This window comes from Theropithecus gelada, chromosome 2 (genome assembly GCF_003255815.1).
Source record: "Theropithecus gelada isolate Dixy chromosome 2, Tgel_1.0, whole genome shotgun sequence".
Taxonomy (NCBI): Eukaryota; Metazoa; Chordata; class Mammalia; order Primates; family Cercopithecidae; genus Theropithecus; species Theropithecus gelada.
Window position 1 is genome coordinate 69168290 of NC_037669.1, and position 16738 is coordinate 69185027.

Below are 16738 nucleotides of genomic sequence, written 5' to 3' on the forward strand. Positions count from 1 at the left end.
TTGTTTCTCCATTTCACTTAATGATTTTCTATGTATTGTTGCAGACATCTCAACAGTGAGCATGCGCTGGACGATAGAAGTACAGCCCAATGTAGAGTACAAATGCAGGTTGTACAGCAGTTAGAGCTACAGGTAAAACTACATTTATTTTTAATATTACCTCAGTATGCCTCCAATTCCAAATTTCTGTAGTGTTCTGTAATGAGTTCCTGTGTACTCATTATTGAATGGAAGGTCCAAAACCTGTCATTGTCCTTTATTTTATTTTATTTTATTTTATTTTATTTTATTTTATTTTTTACCTCTTTGGGCAGGTTCAGCCTCAGTTCACTCCTTGGAACTGCTGCTCAGAGGTTTCCAAATTCTGGGCACCTGTGTGTATGCAGCCAACTCTCAGCAGCCACTTTGAATGTTTCCATCTCTCTCTCACTTTCCCTCTCTTCTCACTTCTCCTTTGCATTTTCTGGTTATCTGTTGTCGGTGTAAGTCCTCGACGTCGCTCATATGATTAAACTGGAGCTAGGAAGACAAGCTGGGGAGAGAGAGATTGAGAGAATGAATGTGAATGAAGAGAGAAAGAGCGAGCGAGAGACCAAGATGGCAAGGCAGCACACACAAAGCCATGTTTTCCCAAGTTGCAATGGAAGTTATATGTGGGTTTATCTCTCATTTTGCATTGTCCTTTTTTCTCTCCACCACTAAGAGTAATTGAGAGTTCACCGTGCACATCTTAAACACACATGCACATAATCAGATATATTAATATAGAATGTATATATCATATCTATTTATAGATATAAAATCTAGTATTTCTAAATACATAGATGGCTATGTTGAATACATAGATGGCTATGTTGAATGTGCTTTATGACTAGGGAAAATGAAGTTTGCAGATTTTCCTGGGAATCACAGTGTGAGAGATGGGGAATTTTTTTTAATGTGAGTTGTACTTCCGGGTATAACTGGATAAACTACCATATTTTAACAATAATTCCATTCTTGGTATAATTAATAGAAAATTAGTTTCTAAAAGTAAAAATTGGGTCAGAAATGGAGATTATTAAAATGTACAATTGCAACTGCCTGACCCTGCAAACCCCATTTATGCAGCCAAGTTCCAAAATGCTTTTGAATGCTTGATGACTCACAGTGGCTTCTTCCTCTGGCTGGTTCAGTGTAGGCAAGAGGTTAGCCGACTAGGGGAAATTAAAACAATGTTGTACATTATATTGTTACCAGCCATCGAAAAGCCTATTTTGTATGCAAGACAGCAATGCTGAGATATATGGAGAGCCCTAGGCTAAGTACAGAAGATAATTACATTTGGAATTTTACTGAGTTAAGTCATTTACAGCTTCAAATAGTTGCAGAGAAAAATCAGCCAAAACACACTTAAACTTTTTGTTGTGACTTTTCAGGATAGAAAGGATTTTTTTAAATTAGTTATCATCTTATATGACAAATTACATTTTTTAGTAGGATTTTTCTCAAAAGTTATTTTTGTTAGCCAGTTAATATTTTTCCATTCAAACTCTGGATATAAACTTATTAGAACAGTAAGATATTTACACAGGAAAAGGGCACATCATAAAATCTCAACATTTTAAAATAAGTCTTTGGAAACATCTTTACATTGACATGTTTATTGAGAAGAAAAAAACAGTAGTAGATGTAACCCACCCCCACAGTTCTTTTATGATTAAGACACAGCCCTTGACAAACTGATTTCAAAAGAATAAACTGGAAGATCTGGCCTGTAATCACAGCCCTTTGGGAGGCCAAGGAAGGCGGATCACAAGGTCAGGATTTCGAGACCAGCCTGGCCAATATGGTGAAACGCTGTCTCTACTAAAAATAGAAAAATTAGCCAGGTGTGGTGGCGGGCACCTGTAATCCCATCTACTGGGGAGGCCGAGGCAAAAGAATTGCTTGAACCTGGGAGGCGGAGGTTGCAGTGAGCCAAGATTGTGCCACTGCACTCCAGCCTGGGCGACAGAGCGAGATTCCGTCTCAAAAAAAAAAAAAGAATAAACTACCTTTCTACCTGAATTTGTACGTATTGGTGGTGGTATTTATAAAGTGATAGACGCACCTGCATTTATTTATTTGATAACATTAAATTCTTAATGATGGGCTAAAATAAATCGTTGACTAGAATTGTCACAGTTTGTCAGGTAGCCGTTCTAGACTACAGATTAGAGTGTTCGGCCATTGTTAATTACTCAAGAAGTGAGCATTTATTTTATGAATTATTCTTCGCTCTCCACAAAAAGAGGTTAGGAGAAGGAAAAGATTTAGACCATCATCAATAAATTAAGTGTTTATCTCCTGGCAGCTTTCATGTTGTTTTTTGGTGGGTGGGGCCTAGAAGTAGTGCAAACATATAAGGATTCTTTGATTATTTATAGATTGCATTTATTTCTAGATTTCCTTTTATCCTTCAGCTATAAATCAAACTGAAGGCAGGTTTTTCAACTTGTGATAGATATCAAAGATGATCTGGCTAGAAGTTAGTATAATGTGGTCGTTCCTCGTAATGTTTTTTTGGGGAGTTTGCTGTAATGGAGGAAGGGACAACAGGCTAATTCTGACGTGTTCTGTTTCTGCAAAGCTTGAGGAATTATCAGAGTGATGACATAGATCTCGTTGAGAGCAGGGGTTAGCAACCCACAGACCTCAGGCCAAATCTCACAAGCTAGGGAATGTTTTTATTTTTAAATGGTTGAGGGAAAAATCTGAAGAAGAACATTATTTCATGACTGGTAAAAAGTCTAGGAATTCCAATTTCAGTGTTCATACATAAAATTATATGAGAACACAGCCATACCCATGCCCATTCATTTACTTATTACCTATTGCTGCTTTTCTCTACAGTAGGGAGAGTCAAGTAATTGAAACTGAATCTACATAGCCTGCAAAGCTGAAATATTTATGATCTGGCTCTTACAGAAGTTTGCCAGGCACCCCTGGTCAAGAGGATCAGAAAAACAATTTGTATTACAGTATTAGCAGCTTGTCCCCTTAGGTTCTGGCTGCCTAAAGCTCTGTTCACCCCCTTTTATCTCTTCCTTCTTAGCCAGGGTGTATAAAACCAGTCTAGTCTCCTACATGGGTCAGTTTTCCCTACTAGTGTCTTCAGAAGGCAAGTGCCTGCCAGTTTTGGAGATCACGGAAAGCTGGACAAGGGATATTCATTCATTCTTTCATCCACCCACCCATTCATTCATCCATCCACTTACCCATTTAGCAAGCATTACTTCGAACCTTTCAGATAGCAGGAATCTTGCTGGAGCTACTGCAAAGTACAGTGATTAAAACAGATAAAGCTGCCCTCCAAGTTCTTACAGTCTAGAAGGAAGAATAGACTACAAAATAATTTGCTAGTGAGACTGTCCATTCATTGGGCAGTGCTAGCTGACATTAACAGGTTCTTGAGAACACCAGAAATTTATTCAAAAGAGAGTTTCAATGCTAGAAAGGGGCCAAGCCAAAGCAGATTATATCCATTAGTTACCATTCGATCAGATGAAATAGATAAGAAAATGTTAGCAATTTTTAGTATTTAAAGAACCATTCCCCTGAGACACAGTTAAAAGAAGCCTTAATCAAGGATTCAATTGAGTCTTTGAGTTGCAGACCTACCACATATGGGGGCATTTGGGACATAGTACAGTTATACTCAAAGGAATCTATTCTTTATAGGCTTCCTCTTTCTCTGCACTTCAGCATTGCTAGCCTTGTGCTGTTCCATTTGCCACTTAATGTACCAGTGTCTAGAAACATACTTTTTAACTTACTTGACTACCAGTCACGGTACCCATAGAACCTGAGTTATTGGGGCAATCAGGTGCCTCCAGCAGCAGGAATACTTTGAAGAGGTGTACTTGTCCTCAAACAGCCTATTTCTGTTTTCTGTTGGCATCGTCCCTCCCTTGTTCTCTCAGCCACAGACTGGCGCGTCACCTCCTTTAGAGGGGATGACCTGCACATTACTGACCCAAGGCCTACCTCATATTTCTTAAAGCATTTATCAGTCCAGGAAAAACTTGAACCTCCAAGTATCTCTCAAAGTGTGTTATAAAATTATCATTGATTAACTTGAATTTGAAAAACATTTGTACCACTTAGCACTACAGGAAAGAGCAGTTACGTTTTCATCAGTTCCCAAAGGGCGATGATCACTGTATTAGAGGAGGAGGACAAATCACCCCTGCCACTCAGACTCACAAGACCTCTCTCTGCAGCACGGTACTTAAGTGTTCACACGTGGTCAAGATAGACCACACATGTGCCCCATCGTAAAAACAAACCCAGTATGCTCAGATCGAATCTTACCATATACATTGACGGAGGTTCAGGATGTCTAACCTAGAGGGTCATCATGAAAGGATTCCACAGGAGAATTCAGAGGGCACAGTAGCTGTAGAAGTAACCAAAGCTGGTGAAGGTCACTTAAGCGCTATGTACCTAGACAGCCTCCTTGAATTTAAACCCCAGAAACCTTTTCTCTTACCCGAAATGGAAGGCCCTTGTGTCTTTGAACTGTCAGACAAATCTCCCTAAAGAAAAAAGATACAATTTTTCCAAAATAACTACTGTTAGCCATAGGGGATAGTGGCTAGAGATGTTCCCCTCCATAGAGCTATCTGTACAATACTACACTTGAATTAAACTGAAAGGCCTTCGAGGCTGTACTGGTGAGATTTCAGGCAACTGGGCAGAAATAAAGACAATCGGTTATGGAGACTGATTTAGACTATCTAATCAGCACTGTGCATGAGAGCTGTCCTGTCCCTGTGTATTTAAAATATGGCTTGAGGCCGGGCAGGCGCGGTGGCTCACGCCTGTAATCCCAGCACTTTGGAAGGCTGAGGCAGGTGGATCACCTGAGGTCGGGAGTTCGAGACCAGCCTGACCAACATGGAGAAACCCCATCTCTATTAAAAATACAGAATTAACCGGGCACAGTGGCACATGCCTGTAATCCCAGCTACTTGGGAGTCTGAGGCAGGAGAATTGCTTGAACCTGGGAGGTGGAGGTTGCAGTGACCTGAGATCGCACCATTGCACTCCAGCCTGGGCAATAAGAGCGAAACTCCGTCTCAAAAAAAAAAAAATCATAAAATAAAATATGACTTGATTTACGAAACCAAAGTTTTAATAGAAATATCAATTACAAAAGGCAAGGTACATCTATATTTGTTAAATTTTTGTTGAAAGATATAAAAATATATGGTGAATGTTTTCTTAGCAGTAGAAAGAATGTTTATGTAGAGCTTGTTAACAGAGAAGGGTTGGTTAATTCCATTCTCTTGTTGCAACCTTCTACTGGTCTCATTTAGAGAAGAGTGAAGAAGACATCTCAGTGGGCCTTCTGAGCCTTTTCAAACATTTCTTACTGCATTTCATTATTCCAAAGACAGTTATAATTTTTAAACATTTTACCAAAGGACCCCAGCTATTAGCTGGGGTCTAAAACTGTAAACCCGGAGAAGTGTGTGAGGTCCTTATACTATACACATAGACACCTAACAGTGAGACAGACACCATAAAAATCATTTTTTTCAATGACATACATGCCTTTTTGAAGTCAGGGAATGCAGTAAGATTTCATCTGTTCCTTTTTGACGGATTCTTCTGGAATGATGTACAGACAAGGAGATGAGTTAGAAATGGAGTGGAGAAAATTCTCATAATCAGTATACATAGTCTTACATAGGTTGTGAAATGTGCAGTCTTCCCTCTACCCCCATCACGACAGAGGGACAGAGACACAGGAAGTACAAAGTTTTTAAGGATAAGAACTCCCTACTGAGAAATGCCATGGCCAGGATTATAAGGAAACACTTGAAGCTTCTGCAATATTGGGCACCCACTGTCCACCGGCCATGGGCCTAGGGATGTAGATTCATATGAATCCAGATTACTTGGGTCCTCTTAGGTGGGACATTCATGTGAACTCTTCTAGCCTCTAAGCTAAAGATGAGATGTCACAGAAAGTTGCAGTGGTGGCTGGATTGTAATTCCGTTTGGGGGAATGGGGAAACCATTCGATTTCACAGACAGAAAAAAAAAATCTGACAGAATTGACTTCACTTAGGAAGCTGAGACAGTAGTGGTACAGATACATATTTCTGACCACATACAGTGGTTTTAATTTGTTCTATGATCATGTGACATTGCTGAATTGCTATATATTTTCTCTGCTGGATGAAGATGTCCTGATGTTTTCATCATGTGTCATGGGAGCAGGTTCAGGACAGGCTTCCTACAACCCCTCAGCCTCTAGGCCCTTTAAAATGAATATTGAAAGCAGGCAAGGGAAAAAGGAATCAACCAAACCAAGATTGATCTGCCTGGCAGGAGATGGGGTGGAGGTGTGTGTGCCTTTTATTCTTCCATTCAGTCACTACTTATCAAGCACCTATTATATAGAGAGCACCGGATGCAGATAAGTAAGGTGGCGTGGCCTCTTCCTGTAATACACAACCTAGTAGGGTAAGACCAGGATGCCTTTAACTTCCCTGCCAGGCAGAGTTTCTAAAAGCAAGGGGTGAGGGATTGGGGAAGGTGACAGTGGAAAGGGTTGTTGGCAAGGACATTCCAGGCCAAGGGAGCCATGAAAGATGTTGCCTAGGTTGTAGGATAAGGAAGAAAGGATAGTGGAAGAATATATTGCTCTTAAAATTCATCTGTCTGTTTAACACAAAACAGGGTAACCAGCTGTCCCAGTTTACTTTCTTGGACTGAAGGGATTCCTGAGAGTTGGGATTTTCAGTTTCAAAACCGGAAAAGTCCTGGGCAAGCTGGGAGGAGTTGGTCACCCTACTCCACTAGCAGTGGGAGAGAGCTATGGAATGCTCCCTCTTCTGCTTGTAATTATTTCATCTGGTTTGGAAACCATTTGACTGGCCAGCTGTTGAGCTCCTGCTGTGTGCCAGGGCACTGTCGGAGGTGCCTTCTGTCCCCAATTTCTTGGAGTCCCCACAGTCCCTCTGTGGGTAGACACCACCCTATTTCCTTGATTCTAAAAGTCACTTTTTTTTTTTTTTTTTTTTTGGAGACGGAGTCTTGCTGTGTCTCCCAGGCTGGAGTATAGTGGCAGGATCTCAGCTCACTGCAACCTCCACCTCCTGGGTTCAAGCAATTCTCCTGACTTGGCCTCCCAAGTAGCTGGGACAGCAGGCATGTGCCACCATGCCCTGCTTGTTTTTGTATTTTTAGTAGAGACAGGTTTCATCATGTTGGCCAGGATGATCTCAAACTCCTGAGCTCAAGGGATCCACCTGCCTCAGCCTCCCAAAGGGCTGGGATTACAGGCCAGTGTGTCCAGCCAGGAGTCACTTTTTAAAAGAAAAAATATAACATTTGGAAATTAATGTATGTCTTACATTTAATGAGTGTGTTTAATATAGTGTTTCTTCTTGTTCTTTGAGAAGGTATTACTAAATCCATGGTTATTTTAACTATCGCTGGCTTCTTAAGAGTCAAAGAAATAGTTTTCAGGGATCCCTCCAGATAGGGAAACTGAGGTTTAGGAGGTCCGATTAACTTGTTTAAAGCCAATGGCGAATAAGGGCAGAGCCTAGGAGGTTAACCCAGTCTTTGTAGCCTGTGCTCCTTTTATCGTAGGATCCTGCCTTATGCTTCCACCGAGAGGATCATTGTGGCCCAGTTGGCCTCTATGAAGGAACTGGTTTTAAAACCTGGCTTTGGGGGCCCTGCCCCTCTGCCTCGTGGAGCTCTGTTGTGGGCAATCCATGGTAGCAAAGCAAGGCTGGAGTCTGGTGATGCTGGGATCACTCCAACATCTCCCAAATCATCTACACCAGGAATTGTAAGCTCTAAGAAAATGTCAGCAGGGAGAAAAGTGCACAAGTTTCAGTAGCAGAGGGAGACATTAATCCTAACACAAATCAATTACTGTACGAACTTTACATGTGATTACTGTACCATTAGTGGTGCTATTTGTAATCACACCAGCCTCCTAGACTTTAGCAAATTTATTATCTGTAATGTATCCCCCTTTGGCCCTGTCTAACCCTATTCGAGGCAATACTCAGGACAGTTCCTATACCAGCGGCCTCACAGAGCCTCCTGATACTCCCTGCACAAGCCCTGAGCATATCGGGGAAAGAGAGGTCCTAACAGCATGGTAGTTCCGTATTGCGACTGCTTTGTAACCGGAGCCGAGAAAAAGAAGAGAGAGAGTCTCTGGGTTTCTCACTTCCATGTCCTTCTGTGAAAACCACGACACTTATTTTTCATAATTTAAAATCCTGCCTTACTCTGGGAGCATTAGAATTCCTAGACTATGACTGAGTATTAGTGTGCGTCTGCTTTAAATGTCAAGAGAGTCTTTAATAATCACATGTAAGGAATGTTAAGATGGTGACAGAGTACAATAAAAGTAGGGAAATTCTTCGATTGGGGTGAAATGAGCCATATATTGCCCACCCCCTGAATGTTGTAGTTGGTGTGGAAGAAATCATTTAAAAGTTTTTCACTGGTACTAAGTTCTGAAGCCATAGTTGGACAAGGTGGGTCAGAAATAACTGGTAAATGCTCAGTTTGGTAGAGTAATTTGAGTTCTGCTCCTTCTTGCCACTGCTTTTTCTCCCCCTTGTTTTTCTTCTTTTCATCCTATGTACTTTAGAGACCTTTAGAGATCCAGTGTTACTGGATATGCTCTGCCCAAATCGGGTTAATCTCTTTGGATCATCATTGTATACAAAACTCCTGAGGAAACGTATACAGCCACTGTTGAAGGCCTTCTCAATCCATGGCAGAGAGTAGTGTCTCCCATTTAACTTCATTATACTTGGACACTTGGGGTCCTTATTTAAAAATACCTACTTCCAGGTCTCACCGTTGGAGTGTTGGCTCCAGCATGTTTAGGTGAGACCCCAGTCGGTTAACTTGGAGATCATCATTGTATGGGATAATCTGAACTCATCCATTCATTTAGGTGCCTCTTAAAACTCCATGTGCCCCCCTTCCATGGAGATTCTTTGAAAAGACACTTACTTTTCATAATTTAAAATCCCGTCTAACTCTGGGAGCAGTAGTTCAGCGTGAGAGCAGGGAGGTAGGTAGACGATGACGTATGATTTGAATTATTGTCCCAGGTGATTCTTAGAATCACACTAGTGTGGGAAACTCAGACTAAGCATCATGTAACTGGGACCCTAGTCTTTATTTCTGCCCTTTCCCAGTTCCCTGACCTCAGATATGTTTACCTTGAAAACCCCAGTTTCCCCAGTTACAAAACAGAGTAGGGCTAAGGGACTTAAAATAGCCACAGTAGCCTTACCTCTGTTAAATCAAAGGAGTGTCTTGGCCCTTTCTTCTCATCTGTCCTCAAGAAGTCTAGCATTTTTACACATACAAAGCCCTTCATGTATTTCAGCAGAGTTTTGTTTCTCACGAGTAAGAACTGCCAAATTGGCCTTAAAATGATTAGTCCTCCTGACAACATAGAAAATGGTGATGTTAAATGAACCCCAAACCATGTTCCCTTTTCTCTGTTAAAATAATGAGTTTAATCTTAGTTTGTATCTTTGAGGATGTTGAATGGAACTTCCTAGCCTTTGGCAGTTATCAGTGGCTCGGGTGCAATACACAAATTCTGATCTTTCACAGCCCAGACTATCTCAAACCTAATTTGAGGCCATGGCTAATAGAAGAGCAGATGACCTATTTCAGCCAAAGGGTAGAAAAATATTTGCCTAAGATGAGGGGAAGCTACAGTAAGAACCTGAGACAAATTGATAAGAAGTGGGTTTCATCTTTCCTTCGCTTTCTGTTCCATTCTTTAAACGATCAAAATTATTTCTCTTCCCAGTTAGCCCAGCTGCAAACTCCATTGAACCCCTGTTAAGCAGATCGAGATTTCAAACATATACTCAGCCAGGACAAGTCTAGATACACTGGATGGATTTCACTTTTCTTTTTTAAAAAAATTAGGAAATTGTTGAGCATTCATGAAGCACTCGTCATTTTGCTAAGCTTGTTATGTGCAAGAACTCTTCTGATCTTCAGAACACCCCTTCAGAGTTCAGAGATGATCATTCCATATTTAGAAGGAGAAACTAGGTAATTAAAAAGATTACATAATGTGTTGAGTCACTGAGCCAGGATTTGAACACAGCACAGCGTGATTGTTTTGTCCACATCCTTAACCGTTTTCACCCTGTTGTAGTTCTACGGAACGGCTGAACAAACGCAATAGATTAAAATGACCCCTGCACAAACAGCTCCCTCTAATGTTTAGGCCATTGTCGTTCCCTTTATGCTAGATACTCATTCCATACCCACTGGGGAAGTTTTTTAGAGAGTAATTCTCTTCTGATATTTCAACACAAATTTTCTTTTTAATTTGTCAACCAAATTTTAATGGGCCTTTGGATTGAATGTCTCAACCTCCTTTTCTTTGCTTTTCATGGAATTCATAGTTTAAGAGGAAATGCTGGAATATACTTGCTAATGTTAAATGTTTGTATCCTCATATTTTAATAATGAAAGGATGCCGTGAAAATTGATGGGGATGGTGAGCCCGTGGGATGATGGCATAAAAACTAATAAAGAATGTGAAAGCTTTTGGAAGGAGCAGTTAGTATTACAAATGCAAGACAGACATTGTAGACAGGATGTGGTTTCAATAGGTGTAAATGTTTAGCCTTTTTGCCTAAAAAAAAAAGAAAAACTGAATTTGGCGGGTTTCTGTAATTGTTAAAACAGTTTGTGTTAGAGCTATAATTGATTTAAAGCTTTCAACTCATTCAAGAATATGATACTACACATTAGTTTGCACTAACCAAACAAAACCAAAAAGTTAGATTTTTGCCTTTTTATGTAACCTTGTCCATCTTTTAAAAAAGCAGAACTAGGGTGGTGCAATTGAGGTTCCTGGATAACTCTCAGAATTGGTGATGAATTCTAAGCAGTGTGCTCATGGAAAAATATGAAAATGTTTCCGATGGCACTTACCTCCAGGGTTTATGAAAGTGGCCGTGTATACAAATTCTAGGTATGTGTTTGCAATGTAGTGTTGCTACCTTTGGCTGACCAGTAAAAGATCAGCTTGGTAGACCTTTGGACAGAAATATGGAGGAGATGTTTCCTTTAAATGCTCGGGATTTGGATTTTCCTTGTACCACGCTTAGTCTTTATAATTGCTACATCAACACGGTTTACCCCCAAATTAAGTCACAGTTAATATTCAGCAGACTTCAGTAAATATCACCTCTCACCCTTTAATTTGTATTGTTCAGCATGACAGACTACTTGTTTTTAAGAAAAATACAATTGATTTCTGCCCTTTGATAACTTTAAATTCCTTCTGCCCTTTGATAACTTTAAAACAAAACATTTCTTAAAAAGTCTGAGTATTTGACATCAAAAAGCTTAGGATACTTACATTAAAAAAATTAATAATGCAGAAAAATAGCATTCCCAACATTTTAATTGTTCTAAGCCTCTTTGGAAAACTAAATTCCTTTAGCATTATGTGTTCAGAGAATCTTTTAGTTTGGCTGTTCAATAACTTGCTAAAGAACAGAGGAGGAATAACATCAAGTGGCTCCTAATATGGTATCATTTTCATTTCCTGTTTGTTGAAAGATAAATGCTAACACTGTACGGCTTTTTTTTTTTTTCTTCTTTCTCTCTTAATTTATTCCTCCCTGAACCACAAGGGAATAAAAAGAAAAAAAAAATCAAATGTGATATGGCTTGAGACTGAGTCATCCAGTAGGGATAAGCTGAAAGCTTTTTCCCTTCTTTTGTGCTCTTTCCCTTTTCTCTGTCTTTCCACAATCCCCGCCCCCCGTCCCCCTTCTTCCTTAGAAAATAACTGTATTTATTTAAATAAGGTGCATTTGTTTTTTTATTTGGGAATAATTTTAGACTTTAAAAAACTGTTGATTTTTAAAGGATTTAAGGTTAATTATGTGACAGAACTAATGAGTCCCTCCTTAATTCTAAGGCATTATTTTGGACAAATGATCTACCAAAGTATTGAAATTAAACTGTATTCTCTCCCTCTCCTCTCTCTCTCTCTCTCATATTAATCTCTTCTCCATTTTCCCTAAATGCCACAGCTGTTCTCTTAACTATCCCTTTATCTTTAGGGGATATATTTCCCACTTCTTTTACAGAAGTAATCGTTATGTGTCCCCTATGCCCAAATGTCTTGAACTGTTGAAAATATCGAGTTAAAGCAGTCCAAGCAAAGCATAAAGGATGTAGCTTCCAATAAGCCATATTTCAGTGCCTACTGTGTATATCCAGTTAGAAACTTGTGTGACTTCAGAAGATCGTTTTTTATGGAATAAGGACACTTAAATTATTAAGATGAGACTAGCACATAGCAGGTACTCAAATCTTGAGTAAATGAATGAGCAAGCTTATTCTACGCTCATTTGAAAATGGGAACCTGTCATCCCTTGGAGCCTGCTCCTGGCCTGCTAATATCACTTGCCAGCACTGTCTTAATCTGTGCCTACCTGTTAAGAAAGATGAAGCTAATTTTGCATAAATGTATCCATCTGTCTAGGAGTTTTTCCACAACCACAACAGATGAATTTATGGGTTTTAGCTACCTAGCTCATTTTCCCTTGGCTTTTCTTGGGAATAAGGTTGGTTAATAGGCATGATTCACATTTGTCTTTTAGCTGTCTGTGTTCCATGGGACTGCGTGGTGCCAGCAGGTCTAGAACTTCCTAGTTAAAGTCTAATGCATCTAGTGTTGAGAAATCGCACACCAGCACCTCCGGTTACTTAGAGTTTCTCAGTGGTCATGTAGCTTTCAGAAACAAGCAATGAAAATGATTTTATCACGTGCTATGGTGCCATAGCGTAATTTGTAATATGTATCATTTTTGGTGTTAAAAGAGTCATGCATCTTTATTCAGAGAAATAACAAAGCATTTTCTTCCCACCAGCTTGCGAAAGACAAAGAGCGCCTGCAAGCCATGATGACCCACCTGCATGTGAAGTCTACAGAACCCAAAGCCGCCCCTCAGCCCGTAAGTACTGATCCCCACCAAGCGGGAAAAAAAACAAAACAAAACGTGCAGTATTCCTTTTCTACTTCCCCACCCCAAACCTAGGAAGGAGGGACCAGCCTACTTTGGTGGAGCTTTGAGTTTTGAAGGCCTTAGATTCATGTGACTGCTTCTGGTTACCCTTGATGATGAAGGTCGTATGCTAGGCATTTGGGGAGATACAGGATGATTCAGACATGGTCCTTGCCCGTAAGACCCAAGCACCCAGCTCTTCTTTAAGGGCAGAATGATTGGTGCCCAGGCAAGGTACTGAAATACATTATGAGAGCTCCCTGGAAAAAGAAAATCTTTCTGAATGGTAGGAACACAGAGAAGACAGCTAAACCATGACAGCAAAGGAAAGGGCATTTCAGCTCGGGTAAGCTGAGAGACAGTGGTGTTTAGGAAAAAGAGCAGGGACTAGTCCAGTCTAACTCTTAACAGAGGAAAGACATAGGAAACCTACTGTTGGAATAGTCAGAGGCTAAATTATGGAGAGGCTCTAGTGGTTACTAAGGAGTTTGAAATGAAAATTATTCCTTCACAGTTAGGAGACCAAACACAGTACACTGAAATTACATTTAATTTGTAAGAATCTCCTCTTTCTTGCCTTGTTCCCTTTTACTGGACCTTGAAGGGTGTCATCCCAGCACAGGCTGTTAATATCGAAGCAGAAGGATCGTGTTTGAACCTAAAACTTTGTCTTGGACCTCGTTCCTTGTAATAAATCGATCTCTTTAATGGTCGTATTTCTCTTACATTTCTAAAATTCTCCTAGTAGCTTTAACTGATTATTCAAAATGGAGACAGTGCTTTGCTTCTTGATTTTAAGATTTGTAAAATTTAAAGGTACACTGCCTTTATTTGATTTTGCTTGGAGTCACTGTGTGAAAATTAATTGAGCGTTGACAATCTATAGTTAGTACCAGCAATTTTAATCAATATGCAATGATGCAGCGTAATGGCAAAGTATTGGTTTATCTGTTTTGACTGATTTTTTTCTATAAATAAAGCAAACATACACCCATATATGTATGATTTATGGTGATAGAAATAAAACGGAGTCAGACTATTAACCCAGCAAATATGGTAGCCTGCCAAGATGCAGTTGGCAGGCAAAATTAATGTCTGAAACAGAACACATTACTGAGATATAGGACATAAAATCATTAAACACTTCGTGCATCCATTTTTACTAGGAAGGAGTCCTTAGTTTCCGTGTATTTTACAGTAAATGGCTGTAGGACTGGATGTGTAGGCTACCAAAAAGAAAGGAAAAAAAGAACCAACTCATTCAGTGTTGTGGCATCAGTAGTCAACTGCGCTGTTTCTAACAGCCCCTCCTTCTAAGGAGGATGTTGGAAAGATCTTGAACCCAGCTAAGCAAATTGGTGAACCTCTGAGACGACTTGGCTGAAGTTATCTCGAAGAAGTGTAGCTGACTGCACAGGGCATTCACTGCCTTGGAACTCCTGAAAGTCTTAAGATGGCTTTAATGAAATGGTTTTCCCAGATTGAAGGGTTCGAGTCTTTGCACCTAGCAACAAGAATGAGATTATCTGTATCTTCTTCCACGGATCAAAAACAGTGACAGGATAATGGTTGGACCCAGCACTGTAGGCGTGGATCTTGGGGCTCCCTGGGAAGAGGAAGGTTACAATTAAAGGAACTACAAAACCCCGTAGGGCGCTTGGCGAGTGACTGGGCTGGGTGTTGGCAGAGAGCACCATGTATGTAAGCCCCCGTGGGCCACAAAAGGACCACTGGATTCTTCATGTAGGACCAGTGTTAAGCAGCCGGTAAACAGGGAAAAGCATGGGGGGGAAGTGAACAGGGATGGAAGGTTTGTCTTGATTAGTATTAAAAAAAGTGTTTTACATTCTAGAAAATTATAACTTTGAAGGGGACCTCCTACTAAATTTATTTTTAACTGCTCTATTGAAAATTCTCTACCACTAGTCAACATTATCTCTTAGTAGCTCAGCACAGTATTTCTTTATTAAAAGAAATAGGCACGAATATTTTTGACTGAAAAATTAATAGCTTTTGAATTCATACACAGCAGGTTTTCTTTTGCAAAGAAGTCCAATATCGCTGCACAGCACTTCTATAACCATTTATTTAGAGTCCAAGTCAAACCTTTGACAGCTAGAGCAGCGCTACAAGCCAATATAAAGAACTCCAAGATGTAAACCAACAATAGGCCGTCTGTGTGAGGTTTGCCATTGTCAAATACATAGATTGTTTGGATTAGTTTATGTAAATGTACTGTTGTATTACCCTTTGAAAAAAAAAGATCACATTTGTGTATGAAAAGTGGTTCCCTTCACAGGCAGCATTATAAATTCCTTATCCTTTAACTTACATGTAAGAAGTAAAAATTGGTGCCTGACAAGCAGATATTGTGTGACACTCTGTTGTCGGAGTGAACCTGCCTTCTTTTCATTTATTGGAAAATAGAAAATTTTATTACAGATACCATCTTATAAATCAGGAATTATTAAAATATGTATAGGTGAGGCATTGGGAAATTAATTATAAAAGGTAGACGTGTAATGTTTTGCATAAATTTTCACTTCTTTGCCAAAAAGAGAAAAAAAAAGGGCACACACATACAGCAAACCCTTGATGCTTTCAACTTTAAGGGCCCAGAGCTATCTGGTGACTAATTCTCACGTGCAAAATATTCTCTGCAGTCTGTAATTAATTTATTCCACCCTAAATAATAGAATGCATGATGTTTGTTTGAATGAGTATCCTTCTAGAATCTTTGATTTGAAACAAGCAGTCACCAGGATTCAAATCTAACCATAGATGGGGACTTTGATGTTACAACCTTGCCAGTAAGTTCATGAAGCTTTTTCTTTTTTCCATTTCTGTGTAAAAGAAACCTCGTGTTTATTTTAAAATTCTTAGTCACTAAGTGATAGAATGCTTTGCTGTAAATGTTGCTTTTCACTAAATGCCATTTGGGTGTTAAGTGTCATTTGCTGTATCCAATCATGCAACCAGTCCTCATTTGTTTGCATCAAAGAAACTGCTGAAATGTTCTTAGATTGTTTTTACATCCGCTCATAGACGCATTTTCTGGATCCTATTGTGGGACTCATCAGATTTGAATAGTTAGAGGATACGCTCATCTCGGGAAAGTGCCCAAGTTTTTAGACATGGATCTGAGGAAGAAAGCTTATGGGTGAACTGGGACAGGAGCTCAGGGGCTTCCCATCCCTCAGACTCCTTCGACAGCCTTTCTTCTTGCTTGCTGTCATGTCTCTTTAAACCTAAGTAAAACCAACCTTTCACAACAAAACCAAAGACTCAAGGTGCAAGTTGGTTATGGAAAGGGAATTCCTACATTTGAAATCAAACTATTCCATCAACAAATATGTCTTGAGTATGTGACATACTGAACAGAGTAGTCTGTCGCATGAGCGAGGCCCATCCCTGCCATGGAGGTGTTTGGAGCCTGGTAAAAGAAATAACAAATAACTATATACATACTCACACAGTCTCACTTTCCATGAATTGCACTACCTGTAAGTAGAACAGCTGACCCAGAATGGTAAAGTCGGGGGAGACTTCTGGTAGAAATGATGTCTAAGCTGAAACCTAAAAGATGAGCAGGAAGAAATGGTAAGAGGTCAGCCTCGTGAACCTTTCCTTAGGTTAAGAGTGGGTGCACAAATCGGTCC

At 39.9% G+C, this 16738-nt stretch overlaps 1 protein-coding gene across 14 annotated transcripts in view; it reads left to right on the forward strand.

Moving 5' to 3' along the window:
- The window catches only part of FOXP1 (forkhead box P1), a 632119-nt gene that overhangs the window by 586383 nt on the left and 28998 nt on the right, over nucleotides 1-16738 (forward strand). For all 14 annotated transcript variants that reach the window (XM_025374729.1, XM_025374733.1, XM_025374736.1 and 11 more), the window contains 2 exons: nucleotides 45-132; nucleotides 12945-13028. In XM_025374729.1, the coding sequence (XP_025230514.1) occupies nucleotides 45-132; nucleotides 12945-13028 (172 nt within the window). The remainder of the gene's footprint in view (nucleotides 1-44; nucleotides 133-12944; nucleotides 13029-16738) is intronic.